This window comes from Hevea brasiliensis, chromosome 13 (assembly GCF_030052815.1).
Source record: "Hevea brasiliensis isolate MT/VB/25A 57/8 chromosome 13, ASM3005281v1, whole genome shotgun sequence".
Lineage (NCBI taxonomy): Eukaryota > Viridiplantae > Streptophyta > Magnoliopsida > Malpighiales > Euphorbiaceae > Hevea > Hevea brasiliensis.
In genome coordinates this window covers 81,930,666-81,952,922 of record NC_079505.1, presented here as the reverse complement: position 1 = coordinate 81,952,922, position 22,257 = coordinate 81,930,666, and the positions used below count along the sequence as shown (strand labels likewise).

The window sequence follows — 22,257 nt, the reverse complement described above, 5'->3', positions numbered from 1 at the left end:
GCATTATTGGACCTAAGTGGGGGATTTGAAAATGGATCACAGCCCACATGAGTTTCATATCCCCATACTAAATAAATGATTGGGCCTCAATTGCCCAAAAAGAAAAATGGGTCTCATGTAATATCTATAGGGACCTAACATTAATCCCAAAAGTATAGAGTAAATTTTAATAATTATTTTTGAACTTATATAGTTGTAACACTATAATCTTTTAACTTTAAAATATAACATAAAATCTTATAAACTTTCAAATTTTATACTGTAAAATTCCTATGACTTTCAATTACTGATTTTTTAGTTAGAAACTGATGTGAATAGCTCCCGCATGTCACTTAATCAATATTTTTCTCTCTTCTCTTATGCAAAGTGTAATATTATTCTCTTTACGTATGAAAAATTATTCTGTGTATAGAAAGAAAAATAATTTAATTTACACATGGTTTGAGAGAGAAAAGATAAATACTGACTAAGCTCCATGCTGGAACTGTTCAGATCAGCGTCTAACTGAAAAACTAATAATTATAGGTTAAATAATTTTACTGTGCAAAATTTGAAAGTTGATAGAGTTTTACATTATATTTTTAAGTTGAGGGACTGTAATATTATAACTAAATAAGTTCAAGAGCAATTATTAAAATTTATCCCATAAGGATATGCTATTGCTAAAGCAAATGTAAACATTGTTTTTGTTTTTTTTTTTTTTAAAGGGACTAGGAGTAAACAATGAAATTTAGATTTACCAGATAAATAACATACCTTAGATTCAGCAATATAAAAGATGTTAGTTTTGAATTAACAAGAGATTGAATGGATCTTATATTTGATTTTCAAATCAATCAATCTAATTACTTTTATTGGCTGAAACAATGTAATATATATATATATATATATATATATATATATATATAAGCATAAATTATTATCTAGTTTTTATAATTTAATGAAATTAATTATTTTATTGGTATATTTGAAAAAATATATTATTTAATATTTACATTTTATTTTTGTTAAATTTTTTAGCCACTCCATTAATTTTTTTGTTAATAAATACTGATCAAATTACTATTTAGTCCATCTATTTTAATAAAAATAATTAGTTATTTTCTATATTTTAAAAATATATATTAGTGAGTTCCTATAATTCGATTCTATTAACTATTTAGTCATATAATTAGTTTTACATCTAAACTATCATAATTCTTTTTCATTTATTTTTCTCTTATCCTCCCTTATTTTTCTCTCTTCATATTTTTTATCTTCTACATCCACACATTTCTCTCTCTATCATCTTCTCTTTGTCTTCATTCACTCTAAAAATGCTACAAGCTATTTATATAAAAAATTAATAAATTTTCTTAAATTTATAAATAATAAAAAAAATATTTTATTGTGGATAAAATATAAAAATAATGTTCAAGGAATTAAAATTTTAAAATATATATAAATTTATATTTAATCTCCACATAGTGAAATTTATATTTTTATCTAATAATATATTTTTAAAAATACTAAATTTGTTTCAAAATATATGAATCAACTAATTAATTTCATAAAAATAAAAGAACTAAATAGAAATATTTTATAAAATACAATAATCAACTAATTAGTTTCCTTAAAATAGATTAGCAAATATTAATTTAAATAGTATGAATAATGAAAAATATAAGGGATAAATTAAATAGTTTAATAAAAACTAAATAGTGTGTTTTTTAAAATACAGAAACTAAATAATTATTTTCGTTAAAATATGAATTAAATAGTAATTTTCTCTGTATAAAGACATTTTTCAAATGCATCTATCCTTCAACATAAATTATAAATTTAAGTGCAAAGTTATTATTAGGAGTTAATTAGAAGACAATCTAATACCAAACTTAAAAGAGTGCATGCAGTAAAAAAGAATACTGCCCACAACGCACAAATCATTGCTCAAAGCGTTCAATTTAAGTTTTGTGAAGATATTAATGTTAAATCATTTTATGATTAAGTAGATGATGAACATTTCATTGTCTATTTTTTCAACAATTATACAATTCAATTAGTTGATTATTGGCTCAATCATAACGTACAATTTAGGTAATTCTATTTTTTATTATATCACAGTAAAATGATATTGCTTGTTAATTTTCGTGGATTATTATATATATATATATAATGAAAAAATTAATCAGATTATTTACAATTGACATTAAAATAATGCATTAATGTTTGAATTCAGTGGATTCTAAAGAAGACAAATGATAGAGGGACAAAGAAGACGAATCTGATATACTTGCATGAACATAGAGCAGAGGAAGAATGTCCGAGTGTGAAAGGAAGGGATCAAACGCTGAATCCAATCCAGTATACTCCAAATAAGAAAATAAATGGCCTGCAGGTTGAGGTCTGTGAGTGGATCAAGCATGTCTTATAGGCTCGTCTTTCAGGATTTTACATTAATTATAAATAAAATGTGTGAGTAATTTATATAAAAATAAAAACTCTATTAAAATTAATCATAATTTTAATAGATATTCATTTCAATCATTGAATTATTTATGTGTCTAATATATACGAAAAAAAATACATACTTAGAATGAAAAAAGGCCAAAATAGTAATAGGTTGAAGAAGAGAGGGAAACAGGGATAAGAAGGGAGGGGTATAAATGGAGGGATAGTCACAGAGAAAAATAATAAATTTTGAATAGACTTTTGAGATAAAATTGAAAGTAAAGAAGTTCTTTCTTTTACCTATGGTAAAGAAGTTCTTTTACCCATTTATCTATCCAACATTTTCATAAATTTTATACCATGAAACTTCCTTTTCTTACTCTTAAATACCCTGGTTAGGATTAGGTGGTAGATTTTAAATCCCACCAACATGATTTTGACAGGTCTCCAGTCTCCAAAGGCAAAAACAAAGCTGGATTGGGAACTCTACGGATTATTACCTCAATAAGAGGACAAATCTCGATTGCCTCTTCCCCTTTTTAATTATTATTATTATTATATATAAATTTTTTATTTATTTAAAATTAATTAATTTTATTCATTATTTATTTTGAAATTTTGAGGGAGATGAGCAAAGATGTTGAGAGCGATAGTATGGATAGAGAGAAGAAAGAATTGACTTTTTTACGAGGTATATTTTTAATATGTTAAAAGTGATGGTTAATTTTTATAGCCTGATTTTAAATTTTATTTCATATTTTTCTTTTATTTTTTAATTTTAATTTAATATTAAAAATTTTTAAATTTAAATTTTATTTTATAAAAATTTTTCTAATCTGCTGTAATATGTTTCAACTAAAAATAATGAAAATATTTTTTTTATCTCATTTTATCTCCCATTAAAAAAAAAATCGGCCATTTTAATTAATATTTATTTATCATAAAAATATGAATGCATTTACAATGATTTAATTTCTAAAAATGATAAGGATTTACTATTCACAAAAAACATATTAAAATTGCATGTGTTGATATCACATTGTAGTTTAGAGATTTTTTTTTTAATTCGAAAATATATTATTATAAGTTTAAAGATTTTTTTATAAAATAAAATTAAAATTTAAAGATTTTTTAATAATAAATTTAAGTTAAAAGTCAAGTAAAATATAAAGTAAAATTTAGGACCAACTATAAAAATTACTTAAAATGATATAGATTATATGGGAATTCGACAACAATTAATTCAATTTAATATTTTTTTTTATTAATTATACTCGATGCATTACAAATATATATGCATTCGCTGTGTAACTCACATGTTGTAATATGATTAATCATGTTTTAATATAATAAAAAATAATATAAAATTTATATTAAAATTATAAATTATAAATTTATATTTTAATAAAAAATTATTTAAAAGACAATTAAAAATTTGAAATTCTTTTACTTACACATAGAAATATTTTCGAATTAATTCACATTTATTAAAAATTAACTAAACAATTTTAATAATACATTTTTTAATCAACTTAATAATTTTGGTTACGGAATGAATTAACATTCTTCGTTAAAATATTTGATTGGTAATGGTCTTAACCTGCAAATTTGAAGAGCTTTCTTGCAACCTATATATGATTAATGGCAACCAAGAGTGAGAGAGAGCGTTCCCTATAACTTCATTTGAGATTCTATACATCTAAGAAATATGCTTGTATTTTGAAAGGAAATAAGCGAAATGGTATATTATATACCCAAAATAGAAAAGGAATTGTATCGAAGAAGAAGAAGAGCCAAAAGCCAGTTGTAAGCGAAGGCACGAGAGAGAGGAGACAGTTGGCAGTAGGCATGGACTGGGGAAATGCCATTCTGATTACAGATAAAGATGGAGAATGCGTCGGCTGTACTTTTTTGACCCTCTCTCTCTCTAATTTGAAGAGAGTAATGGTTTGTTTAAATTATTGTTTAATTACTCGTGAGCTCAAAAATTAATTCTCGGTTTTTAAGCTCATCAGGCGAGCAAATAATGAGGGGCAGCTACAAGCTATGATTAACGCCTGCTTATGGATCTCCTGCAATTTCCAACAACGAACCTCTTTTTCATTGCCTCATATCAAGCTGAGAGCCACTGATTAATGCAGAAGACGCTCTAGTTGTACAACTTACCGACTGTGGTGAGGTCTGATATATCAAGTTGAAGCGACAAAAGAGTGTGCCGATGCAGTGGGCGATTTCTTGGTGAGCTTAGGTCTCAGTCCCGTAAGGACGGACGACGATATTGTCCGAGGGGATGATAGAAATTTAAAGAGCAGTGAAGCATCGATTTTGAATAGTGCGGAGGTGAGGGAAGGTGACCCATGGGATAAAGGAGAGCTGTCGATGGAGGGAGAAAATAATCGGAGAAACAAGGGAGAGTTGGAAAAGAGATGTTAAAAATATTTTTATAAAAAATTATAATATATACTAAAATTTAAATATTACGCTAATTCAACAAGTGAACTTTACGAAAAGAACCCAATACGCAGTCCTGGCATCATCCCCAATTTCCCAAGCTGCCCCCCATTCATTACTGATAATTCCAATATTCGGTGGAAATTTGGACTGACATGCCCACATGGGCCATCACTTTTGGAGGATAACTCCGTCTTTTCACGCGTAGAACGTGTTGGTTTATCAAAATTCGGAGCATTCTTATCGGGAAGTTATTTCTAGCAACTGACATTGCCTAGAATAAACACGACGTCGTTGTGCTCTATTTGACATTGAATTTAGGGTGGAAAATATCATTAAAAATTTATTTCTAAAAATTATTTTATTACTTTTATAATGAAAAATTTTAATTTTAATATGTTTAAAAAAATAATTTTTTAAATAATAATACTTCATAAAGTCTCTGTTTCTTCTTACTTTTGCTTGCACAAATGGAAGAAGGAAACATACTGATTATTGATTGCTGGTTGGTGAGATAAAAATAGCTTTAAATAATCTTTATACTGTTTAACAGAGGCTTCTAGAGAGAGAAAATATTATATTGAACCTTCACTTGCTAGTCCCTTCCCGTATAAACGCTTGTTGTTTCTAGACATTTTATTTTATTGTTTCCTGCTTTTATTTCAAAGATTGCTATTGTTGAAAAGGTGCTTTTTCCTTTCTTTCTTTCTTATCATATCCTTCGTTTCAATTATTTAGGCCATTATTTTCACCTATATTCTACTGTTAGAATTTCATTTTCAGTTTTTCTCTCTTTTCCTATATTAATGTACATGTGGGTAGTTCACTCTTTTGGGTCCTTGCATTATTGACCCTTTTCTGCTGGTTTCTTGTCACTTCAGTGAGTTTCTGTGAGATTTGGGATCTGGGTTCTGCTTAGATTTAGGTATTTGTGCTGCTTTTAGTACATTTTTACTGATACCTGAATATATCCTTTTTTCTGTTTTTCCTATTTTAGAGAGAGAGAGAGAAGTGTGAAGATTCATGGCTGGAGTTGGAGGAGCTGGTGGTGGAAAGGCAGCGGAGCCGCAGCCACACCCACCAAAGGAGCAGCTTCCAAACGTTTCTTATTGCATAACCAGTCCTCCCCCATGGCGTGAGTATAATACTTTGATCATTTCTCACTGTCGTTCTATTCTATTGATGTTGCCTAGATTTTATGTTGAATTTTTACTGTCAGTGCTGTGTGAATCTATCTGGGTATGTTTTAAGTAAGGTTTTAATATTTATTAGTTGTTTTTTAAGAGTGCATCTTGTTTTAGTTGAAAGTTGCTTTTTGAGCTACCTTTCTCTCTCTCTCTCTCTCTCTCTCTCTCTCTCTCTCTCTCTCTCTTTATGGTAGATACCCCCTTTTCAAAAGGTTGAATGCCTTCCGTAGAAATAAACCCTACTGTCTTGCAGATTGAATATTCTGGTCGTATTTAAAAAAGAAGAAGGAAAAAAAAAGAGGAAAAAGTAAAAGGAAATCCAACTGCTTTGTAATTAATTATTCTATTTAATTTTGGAAAATTATAAAATTTTAATAAATTTTGTTTTAATTTCTGTTTTGAGGTTCCTTGTTGGGCAAAGAAGTTCCAGTCGTCTGTCGGTGATAATTTCAACCACATACTTAATTTTATTTTTCTTATCAAATTTTTTCCTTTTTTTTTTACTTGTATCTTTTGTCTTTTCCTATGTTTCAAGTAGGACTACAAGAATCTGCTGTTATCATTATGTTGTATTTGTTTTTCATATTTCTGAGAAATTTAACCAAATTTTCTGATACTTTTTCTGTTCTTACTTCTTATACATCGGTAGTGTGGAGAGATTGCATTTTATTGAAAATAAGAACTTGCAGACCGTTAAAGATTTTGTGTGTATGTGATGCAGCTGAGGCTATCCTGCGTGGTTTCCAGCACTATCTTGTGATGATCTGGACAACTGTTCTTATTCCCACTGCCCTTGTTCCCCAAATGGGAGGTGGAAATGTAAGGCCCGAGGGTGAAAGCAAGCATAACTTGATTCATTTCCACTGAGCATGGTAATTTTGTTTCATAGATGAACCCTAATCATATTATTTTAAGTGGCATTTTGTCAATTCTGTAGAAGGAGAAGGCCCAAGTGATCCAGACACTGCTCTTTGTTGCTGGTTTGAACACATTGCTTCAGAGTTTGTTTGGAACTCGTTTGCCTGCTGTTATTGGAGGCTCTTATACCTTTGTCCCGACTACGATTTCAATTATCCTTGCTGGTCGATTTAGTGATAATCTTGACCCTATTGAGGTTTTACGATCTAACATTTCTGCATTCTATAACTTATTTTTGTTTTCTTTGTCATATTAAGTTCTTGTCATTTGTCAATGTGGTGATCCACAATTAATGCCCAAAATACCATTTATTAAATACCATCTCGTTGGTTTATTTAAAATGAGGATGACAAATGGAAGAGTTGTATCATATAAAGAGTTGTATCATATAAAGAGAATGCTTATGGATCTTTGTCCTAGTTTTTTTTTATTAACTCCATGATAATGTTTGATGTCCATAAAGCGATTCAAGAAGATCATGCGTGCAATACAAGGTGCCCTCATTGTTGCTTCAACTCTTCAAATTGTTCTTGGCTTCAGCGGCCTTTGGCGTAATGTTACCAGGTTAGCTCAGCACTTGAACTAATGCTCATAATTTTAACATTCCTTTGACAGTTTGCACAGCTTTTTTATCCCTACAGTTGGATTATATATGAAATTGACTAATTTTATTAATTCACACATATAAGCTTTCATTCTGTTATTGCAAATAAATTAGATTTATGAATTCAAGGAGGCTTATGCTTTATTTTGTTTTTTTTTGCATCTTACCAATGCATTTAGTGTTTGCCTAATTAGAGTCTAACACAGACTGATTCCATTTAAAACTAAAGTGGTTGCATTCTCTTTCTCTCTTAATCGCAGGTTCTTAAGTCCACTTTCAGCTGTTCCTTTGGTAGCTCTTGTTGGTTTTGGGCTGTATGAGCTCGGTTTTCCTGGGGTGAGTTTCCTTTTGCTGCATATGTGTGTGGAGGGATGTCAATGATATACATGCTTGTTGTGAAAAGAGAACTTGTTAGATTGAATTCTAATTTTTTTCAATGGACATTAGGTTGCCAAATGTGTTGAGATTGGGCTGCCAGAGCTTATCATATTAGTATTTGTTTCACAGGTATTTCTGTTGATGCAGTATGTATACATTTTTCTTATTATCATTCCTTCCACATTATGTTCTGTTATCTCTTGCATTTGAGCCTTCTCTCTATAAAACTTGTGGAACAACATGGTTGTAGTTAGGCTCATTGATGTGTTTTTCTTTTGCAGTATATGCCCCATGTGATAAAGTCTGGAAGACATTTATTTGATCGTTTTGCTGTAATATTCTCAGTGGTAATTGTATGGATTTACGCTCACCTACTTACTGTGGGTGGGGCCTACAATGGTGCAGCACCTAAGACACAAAATACTTGTCGTACTGATCGTGCAGGACTTATAGATGCTGCTCCATGGTATGTTTCCACTCTTTTCTTAAAGTTGTGCATCTTGGCATTTATTAATTGACACATGCCATTGCTGGATGCTATACTGGGGACCATGAGTTATTTGTTGATACCCATTAATTTGTAAATTGACCTTTAAAAAATCAGATGCATGAAAAAGCAACTAGTGTTTTTGCAGCAAGCCTTTCTTAACAAATTCGATGTAGTTTGGAAAATTAATTTATTAATAGCCGCAACCAATTTGATTACAGAATGACACTTGACTTTGCCATTTAAATTTGGAAATTAAGGCTGAATCCTATTTGTAAGGAGCTCGGTCACTCTGTAATTGTGAACAAACTGATTTGGAAAGGCAAGCTAGATGGCCCATATTTGGAGCTTCTCGCTAGATTATCCATCAGAACTGATTGTCCTAGACCAGTAATGGAGAGTTTCTGATACAGTAGGATTTGGTTCCACCTTATCTTACTGTTGCAATTTTCCTCAGGAAGGTTCCCTAATTGGTTCCTCTGCATTAAGAGTTTGATTATAGATTACGATGGTTTAATTAAGTTGCATCTTCAAGTGTGGCTAGCATTCTGGGTGAAATGTGCTATTCTAATTGAAATTTTCGGTTTGCAGGATAAGATTTCCATATCCATTTCAATGGGGAGCGCCTTCATTTGATGCTGGTGAAGCCTTTGCCATGATGATGGCTTCCTTTGTTGCTCTTGTAGAGGTCTGATGCTTCTTTCTTAATTTCATTTTCCCCATCTACTTTCCATCTGCTGTCCTTTTAAACTAGGAGTTGGAGTGTGCGCTGCGTTTTCTTTATTCATTGTTTATACTGGTATGATTTTTCCCCTTGCTATTATTCTATTTCAACTGTTAAGAGATGTTCCGTGCCCATCCCAAACTAATAGGAAAAACTGCATAAATTTTCCATTACTAGCCATATCATCATCATACTTGTGGATGAGTGGAAAATTAGTAATTAATTGTGCATGGTATAGATGTTCATCTGTAGTCAAAGATTCGTAATTGAGACTATGATTTCTGTTATTTAAGCCCTATTCTTTTAATGGTTTCTTACTTTATTTTTCTGCTCTCTCTCTCACTCTGAGTCTCTGATACAGTTTAAACATGAATTCCTGTGGATCATTTGACAAGACTTGCTTACAATTTTATGTCATTTGATCCTTGAAATTTAATCTCTTATACTCGATGAATGAGCAGTCCACTGGCGCATTTATTGTGGTGTCAAGGTATGCAAGTGCGACCCCAATGCCACCTTCTGTTCTTAGCCGTGGTATCGGCTGGCAGGTAATTTATAAAGGACTGGTCTCTTCATAGTTGAAAATGCAAATTAAGTTTCTTGGTTTTTAAAGTTGTTTTACACATCCATCTTATGAGAATAGTATCTGTAATGCTGCATGCATCAATACATGCTTGGAAATCAGTCGATAGACAGATGCTCAAATTGTGCTATTAGTGAATTGCATAGCTTAGCATTTCTTTGGGACCGTAAAAGTGTAGAAATTGTTGATGAATGGTTTTGCTCTTCTGGTTCAACGTGGTTGGGACCTTCTTTGCTTCTTTGCTTCTTTGCAGTGGGACATTCCACTGTCATTGCAACCACTATGCCATTTCCCATCTATTGATCTAGTCATAAACTAGAAGAATCATAAAACAATAATCATGTACACAATTAGCATATGCTGGTGATGTGGTTGAAATCATCTCCAAAGTTGCGAATATTGATGAACAGTCATCATTATTCTCTCTGAGGAGTAGGGTGATTGTCCATCCTGGAAGTTGAACATGTGAATTCTTGCAAAAATGATTTTTTATGTTGGCAAGTATCATGCAAAGGCATAATCTGCCTTTTCTGTGTGCAATGCCATCTTACATGTTTGCTTTCAACTTTAACTTGGATAAATATTGATTTGCTATTGTTCTAATATTCGATTTCTGCTTCAGGGAGTTGCCATTTTGCTTTCTGGTTTGTTTGGAACTGTGAATGGATCCTCAGTTTCTGTGTAAGATACTGGGAAAACCCTTCTGTTGTATGAGCATTTTATGTCTATTTAAAATAAGTTCATTATGAACTTTAATTTATTTTTTACAGAGAGAATGCTGGCCTTTTGGCCTTAACACGAGTTGGTAGCCGAAGGGTTGTCCAGATATCTGCTGGCTTCATGATTTTCTTCTCTATCCTCGGTAAGAAGTTGATTTATGAGACATTGTATGCTTTCAGATTGGTGGTGATTCATCTGTACTTGTAAGTATATTGTTTGTATTGTCATTTATCCTTGCATTTTTCAGGTAAATTTGGAGCTGTCTTTGCTTCTATACCAGCACCCATTGTTGCTGCTTTGTATTGTCTTTTCTTTGCTTACGTAGGTGTGTGCATCTGATGTTCTGATGTTGATTGTGTAAAGCTGACATTGATCTCTTATATATTGTGATCAGTTCTGTTTAGTATTGTTCTTTTAATTATCCAATTGCAGGTGTTGGAGGTCTTAGCTTTCTTCAGTTCTGCAACCTCAACAGCTTCCGCACAAAGTTCATTTTAGGCTTCTCTATTTTCTTGGGCTTGTCAATTCCACAATACTTCAACGAATATACTGCAATTAAAGGCTATGGTCCTGTTCACACTGGAGCAAGATGGGTATGCATGAAAATTTTCGATCTCTGATCTTTCTTTGTGAAACTTATGCCAGGGACTGATAACCATCATGCTTTGTTTGCATGGCAGTTCAACGATATCGTAAATGTTCCTTTCTCATCAGAAGCATTTGTTGCGGGGACTGTGGCATATTTCCTTGACAACACACTGAACCGGAAAGATAGTGCAATCAGGAAAGATAGGGGTAAGCATTGGTGGGATAAGTTCCGGTCGTTCAAGGGTGATACAAGGAGTGAAGAATTTTATTCCCTGCCTCTCAATCTAAACAAATACTTCCCATCTGTGTGATTTAATCAGCATCAGAATCATGAGTTGTCTTGTCCAAATATGTGTTCTCAATAGCTCTGCGGATCACATTGCAATGTAATATTCTTATCACGCTATATAGCATTATAAGATAGTCTCTTCCTTTATAGGACGACTTCCTTTATAGGACGACTCAACAATTGATTTTTGTTTTTTTTTTGGTTTGTAAATCCAACGGGGACATGGACCTCAAGCAGCAACGGAGAAGTTATATTGCCCTGTCTTCTCTTTCTTGTTCAGTAGTATGCTTTATAAACCCTCTATTTTTGCATCTGCAGGTTCAAATTGTTCCCTAGGTCATGTATGTGAGCTTCTAGTCTTAAATGATTACTTATCATCTCTAAACATGGAATGAGCAGGGAGGAGCAGGCATAGGTTAGAAACAGAAGACTATGAATTGAGTTTGGGTTGTACATTTACATTTACTTGCGCCTTTCAACAGGGGGAAATTACAGATGGGACCAGCTCCGGATCAGGTTTTTGTCCTTGTTCTGAAAAATTGCGGGTCGGAAGAAATGTTCATACTCTTTCTGGAGAGGGCAGTTCAAAATGACATTTCTCAAGTCCGCACACACCTTAATAGAATGTGAACTTCCGCAGGATTGGTGTGGGAGACTCGGGCCTTCCGTATCTATGCAGTGAGAAGGAGCCCCAATTTCATTTGACCCCATTATGAATGCTGGCACAGATCATGACAAATACTCGTTGATGTACAGGGAAGTAAAACAGTAAAAGCTTTCTACTTTTCTTCCAATTCCAAGCTTCTATTCCATTTTCTACAAGAATGAAGATAAGCAGAGCAAAATTAGGGCCCAATTAACTAGATATGAACTCAAGTAAAACATTGTTGCAATGTGTAGATTGTCATCCGTAATTTGCAAGTTCATCTGTTGAATGTTTTTTATAAGAAGCAGCAAGCTTGGATTTTGGAAGATACTAATTAAGGGACTACTAAGTGTTAAACCTCATGATTAGATAAAAGTTTAATCTGCAATCATCGGTTTCCTAATATGGGTGAAAATATCAAATGGCAGCATTTACCAAGCCAACGCTTTTTATAGCTAAGACACTGGAGTGGAAGGCATATCCTCCTACTCCTAGAAATGCAAAAAATCGTTCTTTTTGGAACATAGGGGTGTTATGCGTGTGACATTAGACTTCTTGGATTCTCCAAAAAGAAGCAAAGAAAGATTAATAAAATAAAAAAAAATAAAAGTTGAAAATAGAGCAGCTGGTGCTAACTCTGCAAAAGCAGATGCTTCAGCCAGTACTAAAAGGGGCTTTCCATGCACCCAATACATGATTAAAACAATAAATCAAGAAATCACCCACTTTACAGTTGACAACAGGGTCAGAAATTTCTTGGAAATATCAATCCTAGCACACTGAATTGTTTAACTTAATTCAGAATTTATTTTTGCTCTGACCAACCCGCCCCTTGGTTCTTTGACCAATGTAAACCCCACTAGCAGATATTCAAAGGAATGCTCATTACAGGGTAACTAACATCAATATTAATAACACACAACGTATATAAAAATTTGGATTAAGTTGGTAGAAGAATGTTGGGGAGCAGATTATTGTCGTCCAAACTCTATGAAACTGGAGCTCAAGTTTGACTCTTGTTATAAACTTACTTAACTGATAGAACATTCCCTTAATTTTTTATACCTTCATGGACCCAATTGATTGCTATTAGGAAGAAACAAAATATTTGTTCATTTTCTTAATAACTCTGACCACAAAAATACAAAGGACACGTTAGCTCATTTCTTGGTTTGTGTTATTTGTTACAGGTACACAAGGTGAAAACAAACAATGCCCATCTACTTAAGAACCCTAAAAAGTAAAAACACTGTATACGCTGTTTGGTGAGGGTGGTCTAGTAAGGTTTAATTGAAATTGTTGAATCATAAATGCCAAGGTAGTGAGTCACAATAGGGTCCTACAGATGTTGTCCTTATTTCTTGGTCACATTTCAATTCTTGAAAAGGAGAACAAGCCCAATCATACCCACAAGTTCTACGCTAAAATAATGGATTAAAATAAAAATACTATAGGTGTACTTCCTATATTGTTATATGTATGGTTGCAGAGATCTGTACACTTAGTTGAGATCTTTGCTGTAATATGTAAATGCTTGTATACTCTCCTCCTTCAGCCAAATTCTGAGCTAGAAAAAGTGTATCATTTATGGTGAGCAGCAGCCTTATTACCTAACTCTTTCACATGGCTACTTGCTCATTAAGAATTGATCTTTAAGATTTGGGTCAATCAGTTAAGGTTGTATTAGTGGATTGTAAGCATGCATTATTTCTGGTGTTATACCCTGAATCCACAAGTTCTATTAGGGTTCATTGCCCAACCATTTTAAATTTTGTTTGATATATATATATATATACAAAATTGCCATTAATATATATATTAATGGACAATATGATATATTAAAATCATGTTCGGTAATATTAACTGTTCTAGTTGTAGTTAATTATTTTAATAACTATCATTTTACTAACTGTTAGTCATTAGTTATTTATACAGTAATTTAAAGTAAAAGTGTATGGTAAAAATAATTATTAGATTAACTGTTAAATGTAAAAATAGTAATATTATTTTTTTTCAAAGTAGTATTATCTTGCTGATCTTAGTTAATATGCTCCTTCAACCTCTAATTATTATGAGGGATAACTTTTTATAAACAGTCCCTTAATCTCTAAATACTAATATATATACTATATTATGTATAAATAAGACAGTTAATATTTTTATCTGATCAAAATAGTATTTTAAAAATTATTGTCCCACAGGATCTAAGAAGGAAAAGAGATGATAATTTCTTGTCCACCTATGAACTAATTGCATTGGTCTAGGTTGAAGGGTGTAAACTCACTGACTCTAATAATTAAAAAAAAAAATCCAATAACTGGAATAAGAATTATGAAAAGGTCAAGAAAAAAAGGGTGAAAAGTGGTAAGCTAATTAAACAAGATTTATTGATTTGTTTAACATAATTAACTAAGATCTTGATGTAATGAGAAGAGAAAAAAATAGTGACCAAAAGAGTTGTCAAGCATGAGATTTGAGGACAAAATCTCACTGACTAGTGTGCCCACCACTTATATCTCTATTGATCTAATGTTTTGCTTCCATTTTCTGAAACCAGGCATGGAACCATATCATGTTCTCCCAAGAATTACAATGATGATGTTGAAGCAATAGAGGAAATGAGAAATCATTGTGTGGATAGAATTTTAACAAGTGGCTCTGTTGCATGTGTAGGTCAAATCATGCATTATAATAAGCTCCAAATCTTGATCAGGGTAGTCAAATAAATCTTGGGATTTTATATTGTGAAATTATTTCTTATAAATCATATGAAACTCAGCACCTTCACATCTTACACATTTTATAAAAAGGATGGCAGAATTTTTATCCTATGTGTAATAATTTTTATCCTACGTGGTTATAATCAATATGAACATATTATTTAATTAAATAAAGATATAATTATATATATATATATATATTTATACTTAATTTATTTTAATGTATTTTAAGAATAGCTTTTAAAAAAATTATAAAAATGTAAAGAATAAATAAAAATAAATAATAATATAAATAATAAAATACCAATAAAATATATACAAAGAAATTCTTATAAGATGAAAATTATCTTAATGATATTTAGGCAAATTATTTATCATCTTCTTTTAATGTCTTAGTTACTAAAATATTATTAGGTGGGTTTGAGAAAAAATCTTGATTAAACATTGTATCTTCTATTTACATTGTAAGGTAACTTTCATTTTTTACGTATAATATTAATTTATATAATTTATAACTATGACTTTTAATTTTTCTAGTATTAATCAAATTATAACTATCATCATAAATTTTTTTTATTATAAAGAATTAATTACATGATTTTATAATTACAACAAAAAATAAAAGATTATTTAATTTATATAATTTATAATTATGACTTTTAATTTTTTTTTAGTATTAATTAAATTTTAAACATTGTTATAATTTTTTATATTAAATGCATTATAGGTCTAATTAGTATTTATATGTTAATATATATCATCTATTGATGGTGTAAAGTTATTCGGGGAATAGGGGTAAAATAGACACTACTTATTATGTTTTGATAAAGTTCATTTTGAGACTGGATTTATTATACTTATATAGATACTTAACATGAATTGGTTTAGGGTTAGGTTCAGTCTCTATCTTCTTATGCCTACTAAAAAAATATTTTTCCAATATTTATATAATTACATGGATAAAAAATAGGTTAAATAAATGTTTTTTTTTTTCAAACAAGTACTAAATTGTGCTTAATAATTGTTCAATGGATGGTGAGGTATGAAATGAAGTCCTAGAAGATTTTTTTTTTCTTCCCACTCTTAAAATTTAAATGAAATGCTTTGTTGTTTTGGTGGAAAGCATTAGTCATAGGATACCAAAATGAAAGAAAGCAATGGAAAGAAAGAGAGAATGAAGGAAAGGATTTTTTTTTTTTTTTTTTGCCTCTTTAGAAATTCTATAGCTTTGGGCATCTGCAAAAAGTTGGGATCTCTTCTCACACGCGACACCCACTCATTGCGTGTTGTTGGGGCCTTTGAGGTGGAAATGGAATAAATGACTGCCCCCTCGCCCCCCCCCCGGCCCACCACCACCACCACCACCCACGAGGCGATAGGAGTCGCCAGCGGGACCCCCATCAAACACGCACGGATGCAAAGCAAAGATGAAGAAGCTTATTATCCTTCCTTTTTCACCAACTTTCACGCCTTTGGTTTCTCGGGCTGGCCAATGTCAATCATCCGTCCTTTTGCCGGTCCTTCCCGACTTCACGCTGTCAATTGGTGCGTCATGTCATGCACTAACACTTCTTGTAGGTTTATTTCTCTAGCATATTTTTTTTTTAAAACCTGAATATATAATCCATAATTAAAAGTTATAAATGAATTAACATGATTGATAGATTTGAATTTATAAATTTAGATTTCGATCAAATATTTTATTTGAAAATATTAAAAAAATAAATATAAATTCAAAATAAATAATATTAGCTATGTTACTCGAAATTTCAGTTCAACTTAAAAGCTAACTCCAACATACTCTAAAAAAATATATATATATATATTAGTGCGTGCATGATCACATGACAATAAGATATACGTAGAAGTGGTTATATTTTGGGAAAGCAGCATTCTATTTATGCAAGTAACTACCAAAGAAGAGTTTAGGTAATCCTGTCTTTGGTAAGAGAAGCATGGGTAATCCAGTGACGATTGCTCTGTTTTTTTTTTTGGGGTAGCATTCCAATTTTCACATGGCAAAAAAAGGTTCCTTGTGGTTGGGCGTCATGCTCATAAAACAATCCAATTCATAACACTCCAAAAAACATAGATAATCTTTCCCTTTCTTAGGTTTCCTAGTTGATAATCTCTTCCTCTGCAACAAAAATAGCTTAGCTAATTTATTAATGCTATTTTTGTTTTTATTTTACTTTTTAGAGTAATTATTTTTTCATTCTTGCATTTTGTTAAAACTAATATCTTCTCTCATTTTTAAAAAAATCAATGATTTAGTTTTTATTTTTAAATTTCGTCTTTATGTTCAATTATTTTCATCAATTATTTAAGAAATATCAAAATCCTCTTAAAAATAAATTATTTTTATCCTTGAATTATGACAAAATTAATATATACATTTATATATTGTAACACCCCAAAATTTTTAATTTTATGAGCATTTTTAGTATTTTAATTTTATTAAATTTTTGGAATTTTTTTGAGATTTTTCGGATTTTAAAAATCGGGTACGATTTTCCGAAAATATAAACTTTGATGATTTTTAAAAATTAATTTAAAGATCACGTGGCAAAACTAAAAATATATTTGGAGTCTACGTATTTTTCTGAGTTTTCTGAAATTTTTTTCGGAATTTTTGGACCTCATTTTCGGTCCCAAGGCAGAGTAAAAATTCAAAATTTTGTATTCTGAATCGAACCGGCCGAATCGAACCAGACCGGATCAGACCGGTCGAATCGGACCGGCCTTTTTCTTCTTCCCTTTTTCTTCCCCGCGCGCGTCGTCCCTCTCCCTTTTCTCTCTCTTTTCTCTCTCCTCCCCACCCCCAGCCGCCGGCCAGCCACCTGCCCAGTGAAGGAACGGAAGCGTGAAAAACACAAGATTATACCATTGAATTCAAAAATTTTCGCCTAGGGTCACATGCACCATGCAAGATTTATTTTTATCTATTTGATTTCAATGATAAACAACATATTAAAACTCTTTTAATATGTTTTTGGATATGTATTTGCCATTTAAGATTTTAAAATTAATCAGATTAATTTTAGAACTCTAGATTAAATCAAGAACGATTACACTAACCTCTTGATGTGCTGCAGCGTGTCTGCGCCTTTGAGATTCGTCTTCAGGACACCAAATGTTGTCCCTCTAGCTTGTCCACACCAAGAACACCTATGGCAGCCCTTGAACAGCTTCTAAAGCCTTTTCTATTAATTAGAAATTCAAGTTACGCTTTTAAGAGATTAGAGATGCAAACAGACACTAGACACAATCTCTCGTGTTCTTACTTCACGACATTGATGGCTAATCTCTGTGAATTGATGAGAGATGAAGAGAAATAGCCGGAGAGGCTCAAAGTGGCGTGACATATGATAGGAGAGGCTGCTGGTTATGTTTTCTTTTCATAACCCCACTTAAATAGCTAGGTTAACACATTAAACCCTAGCCACATGTCACCTTTTGATTAGCTCTAGGTTTAAGTGACCCAATCACATTGTGCCAAGTGTCAAACCTATATTTAATCTTGATTTTAATCATCTTACATGATTAAAAATATTTGGCAAGCTTATGTGTTATGCCATGTGTCACCATCTCATGGTGCCACGTGTCACACCGCAAAATGACCAAAATGCCCTCGTGTCTTAATTTTGAGTTCTTAACCCAAAATAATTATTTTCTTCTTCTAATTAATTTATATCAAATATAAATTAATTAATTAATCTCTATTAATTAATTTCTCATCAATTAAATTCATATTTAAACACTTTAAATATAAATTTAATTTATACTACACATCCAATAATCTAGATTTGGTTTCAAGTCATGCTAGGGACTTTGCAATTTTATTGCAAACCAAATCTATTTAATTAATCAATTAAACTCTTTAATTAATTAATTAAATCATATTTAAATAGGTGATAACTTGTGTATGTGTGTGACTTACTAGGCTCATCACTAATTGGCAATGAGACATGATATCAACTCTTAATATCATCGAACTCTTTCTTACCATAAATGATTTCTCTAAATCATTTTATGAACCTCATAGACCATGGTTAACACCTAGCATAGCATGCCATGGCCACCCAATTAGTAATAAGATTTACCTTAAATGAACCTATAATCATATGTTACCATGCACTAGAATCTCTCTGTTACAAAATCCCAACTCAAGTTGAGTCATGGTTTATGTCAAACTCCATTTGCTATGAATATTATGTTCTCTTTTAATTCCAGTTCTTGATTAAAAGATTTTTCTCATCGTAAACTCTTTTAGAATAAATCTATCTGTCTGCCAGAACTTGAAACATCAAGAACAATTAAATGAACATAGGATTTTAACTCTATTTACTTAGAGGAACAGATTCCTTCTTGATCAACACCTACCTCCATATATAACTAGTGAGCCAACACATGCCCATATACCCATACATAGTACAAGTATGAAAGCGATCAAACTCAAACTACCTATATACAAGATAATCGTGCTATCTCGTGTCTAAAGATTATATGCATTGATATGATTTATGACAAAACATTGACAAGAGTAAACTCCATGTGCTTGTCATAAGTGTCACTGGTTCGGCCTACTTATCATTTATAAGTGCCTATCATGTTTGTTATATGGCATGAGACTCACCATTCCATCTTATTTATATCTCATATAAATAACTTGGGAACAAATATGAATACAATCTTTCTGGATAAGTCATGTCCTTATTATGAAGTATCCTCGATTGTGAATCTATTTATGATACTTTGTGCTAGAAATATTGTCACTCATATTCTTAACAACTTAAGAATAATATTTCTAACAAAATATCAATGGACCTTTTCTATTACACATAAATATATTATGTAAACGGAAAAGTGGAAATGCCTTTTATTATTAAAAATATGTACAAGATACATACTAAATGATATGCTCTAGGGCATACTACTAACAATCTCCCACTAGCACTAGAGCCATTCATTACAATACCTTAGACCTATCTTCTCAAGATGTCGGTCTAACTGAACTTGTGACAAAAGCTTAGTGAATGGATCAGCTGAATTTTTTAGCTGATGTTATTTTTCTGCATGGCTATATCGCCTTGCCCAACTATATCTCTGATAATGTGGTAGCGCCTTTCTATGTGTTTGGATTTCTGGTGAGACCTTGGTTCCTTAGCCTGTATGACTGCTCCATTGTTGTCGCAGTGTAATGGAACTGCTGACTCAATGGAAGGAACTACTGTAAGTTCTGTCACGAACTTCTTTATCCAAACAGCTTCCTTTGCAAAGATCTCGATGCAAGAATATACTCACCTCGATGAGTGGAATCTGCAATGTGCTCGCTTGGAACTCTTCCAACCGATCGCACCTCCATTACAAATGAACACATATCCAGAGGTAGACTTTCTATCATCGATATCGATTGGAAATCGAATCGGTATAACCATCCAATTGCAAGTCTCCACCTCCATAAATCAAGAATAAATCCTTAGTTCTTCTCAAGTACTTAAGGATATTCTTGTGACTATCGATGTTCCAAACTGGATTGGATTGATACTTGCTAGTCAAACTAACAGATATGCGATATCCGCCTAGTACACAACATTGCATACATTAAACTTCCAATAGCCAAGCATATGGAATCCTGCCATCTTATCTCTTTCTTGGTGTCTTTGGAGACATCTCTTTAGAAAGGTGGATACCATGTCTCACTGTAACAATCCTCTCTTGGAATCAAGCATGTTAAACCTCTTTAACACCTTTTCCAAGTATAGACTTTGGGATAAACCAATTATTCTTTTCGCTCTATCTCTATAGATGCGAATCCCAAGAATATAGGTTGCCTCCCCTAAGTCTTTCATGGAGAATGTATTTGACAACCATACCTTTATAGTCGTCAACATACCTGTATCATTACCCATCAACAATATGTCATCCACATATAAGACAAGGAAAGTGATAGCACTGTCACTAACCTTCTTATATACACATGGCTCATCCTCATTTTTGATAAAACCAAAAGATTTAATGGCTTCATCAAAACGGATGTTCCAACTCCTCGAAGCTTGTTTCAACCCATAAATGGATCGCTTTAGCTTGCATACCTTGGAACCATCTTGGGATTCAAATCCGTTAGGTTGTTCCATGAAAATGTTTTCTTCAGTGTATCCATTGAGAAAAGTCATTTTGACATCCATCCGCCAAATCTCATAATCATAGTATGCAGCTATTGCTAATAAAATCCTAATTGATTTAAGCATGGCAACAAAGCAGAAAGTCTCCTCATAGTCTATTCCTTGCCTTTTGCGAAACCTTTTCGCTACTAGCCTTGACTTATAGGTCTCTACCTTTCCATCAGAACCAATTTTTTTCTTGAATACCCATTTGTTCACTATATGTACAATACCTTTAGTTGGGTCAACAATATCCCAAACTTGACTCTTATACATGGAATCAATCTCGATTTCATAGCATCAATCCATTTTGAAGAGTCTATATCCGATATAGCTTCTTCATAGGTAAGTGGATCATCTCCATGATCTACTTCTTCATGAGTAGACAACTCTTGTTCTTCTTTATGAAGAAAACCATATCTCACCTGGGTGAGATACCTGTTGTTCTACGAGGAACAAATTGTAGATGTTTCATCAATGGGTATAGGTTGACTAGATGGATCTATATCCATCGATCTGTTGGTTGGTCGAATTCTCCAATTCTAACTCTATTTGCCTTCCTTTGCCTCCTTCTTGAACAAACATTTGTTCAAGAAATGTGGCATCTCTACTTATCACAACCTTTGTGAAGTAGGCAAATAAAAATAATATCTAAAACTATCTTTTGGATATCCAACAAATCGACCTTTTTCTGATCTGGTCTCCAATTTATCAGTGTTCAGCTTTTTGATATAAGCTGGACAACCCCAAATCTTAACATGCTTAAGACTTGGTTTTCTTCCATGCCATATCTCATAAGGTGTGGAAGAAACTGATTTTGATGGAATCCTATTCAGAATATACAAAGCTGATTCTAATGCAAATCCCCAAAAGGAGATTGGCATATCAGTATAGCTCATCATACTACGTACCATATCCAATAGGGTACGATTTCTCCTTTCAGATACACCATTCAGCTGTGGCGTTCCTGGAGGAGTCAGCTGAGAAACAATGCCATGCTCTCTCAAGTATTCATCAAATTCAGTACTCAAATATTCACCTCCACGATCTGATCGAAGAGCTTTAATATTTTTCCTGTTTGATTTTCTACTTCAGATTTAAATTCTTTGAACTTTTCAAAGGATTCATGTTTGTATTTCAGCAAATACAAATACCCAAACCTTGATTTATCATCAGTAAAGGTAATAAAATAATGAAAGCCCCCTCTAGCCATTTCTTTAAATGGACCACATACATCACTATGTATTAGCTCCAAAATATTTTCAGCTCTTAGCCCTTGTCCAACAAAGGGTGATCTAGTCATTTTGCCCTGAAGGCAAGATTCACAAGTTGGAGTAGGCTCAGAGCCCAATGAGGATAGAATCCCCA

The 22,257-nt window shown here is 32.1% G+C and overlaps 1 protein-coding gene across 1 annotated transcript; it reads left to right on the top strand.

Annotated features, from left to right (window-relative positions):
* The first annotated feature begins 5,628 nt into the window (after nucleotides 1-5,628).
* Nucleotides 5,629-11,621, top strand: LOC131171949 (nucleobase-ascorbate transporter 6-like). Its single transcript, XM_058132498.1, has 14 exons — nucleotides 5,629-6,016; nucleotides 6,790-6,887; nucleotides 7,006-7,182; nucleotides 7,450-7,550; nucleotides 7,851-7,926; nucleotides 8,038-8,097; nucleotides 8,250-8,434; nucleotides 9,047-9,143; nucleotides 9,641-9,727; nucleotides 10,385-10,443; nucleotides 10,533-10,624; nucleotides 10,730-10,807; nucleotides 10,915-11,075; nucleotides 11,163-11,621. Exons 1-14 carry the CDS (start codon nucleotides 5,905-5,907, stop codon nucleotides 11,379-11,381), a joined length of 1,602 nt encoding a protein of 533 aa, XP_057988481.1. The 5' UTR covers nucleotides 5,629-5,904; the 3' UTR covers nucleotides 11,382-11,621.
* The last annotated feature ends 10,636 nt before the right edge of the window (nucleotides 11,622-22,257 follow it).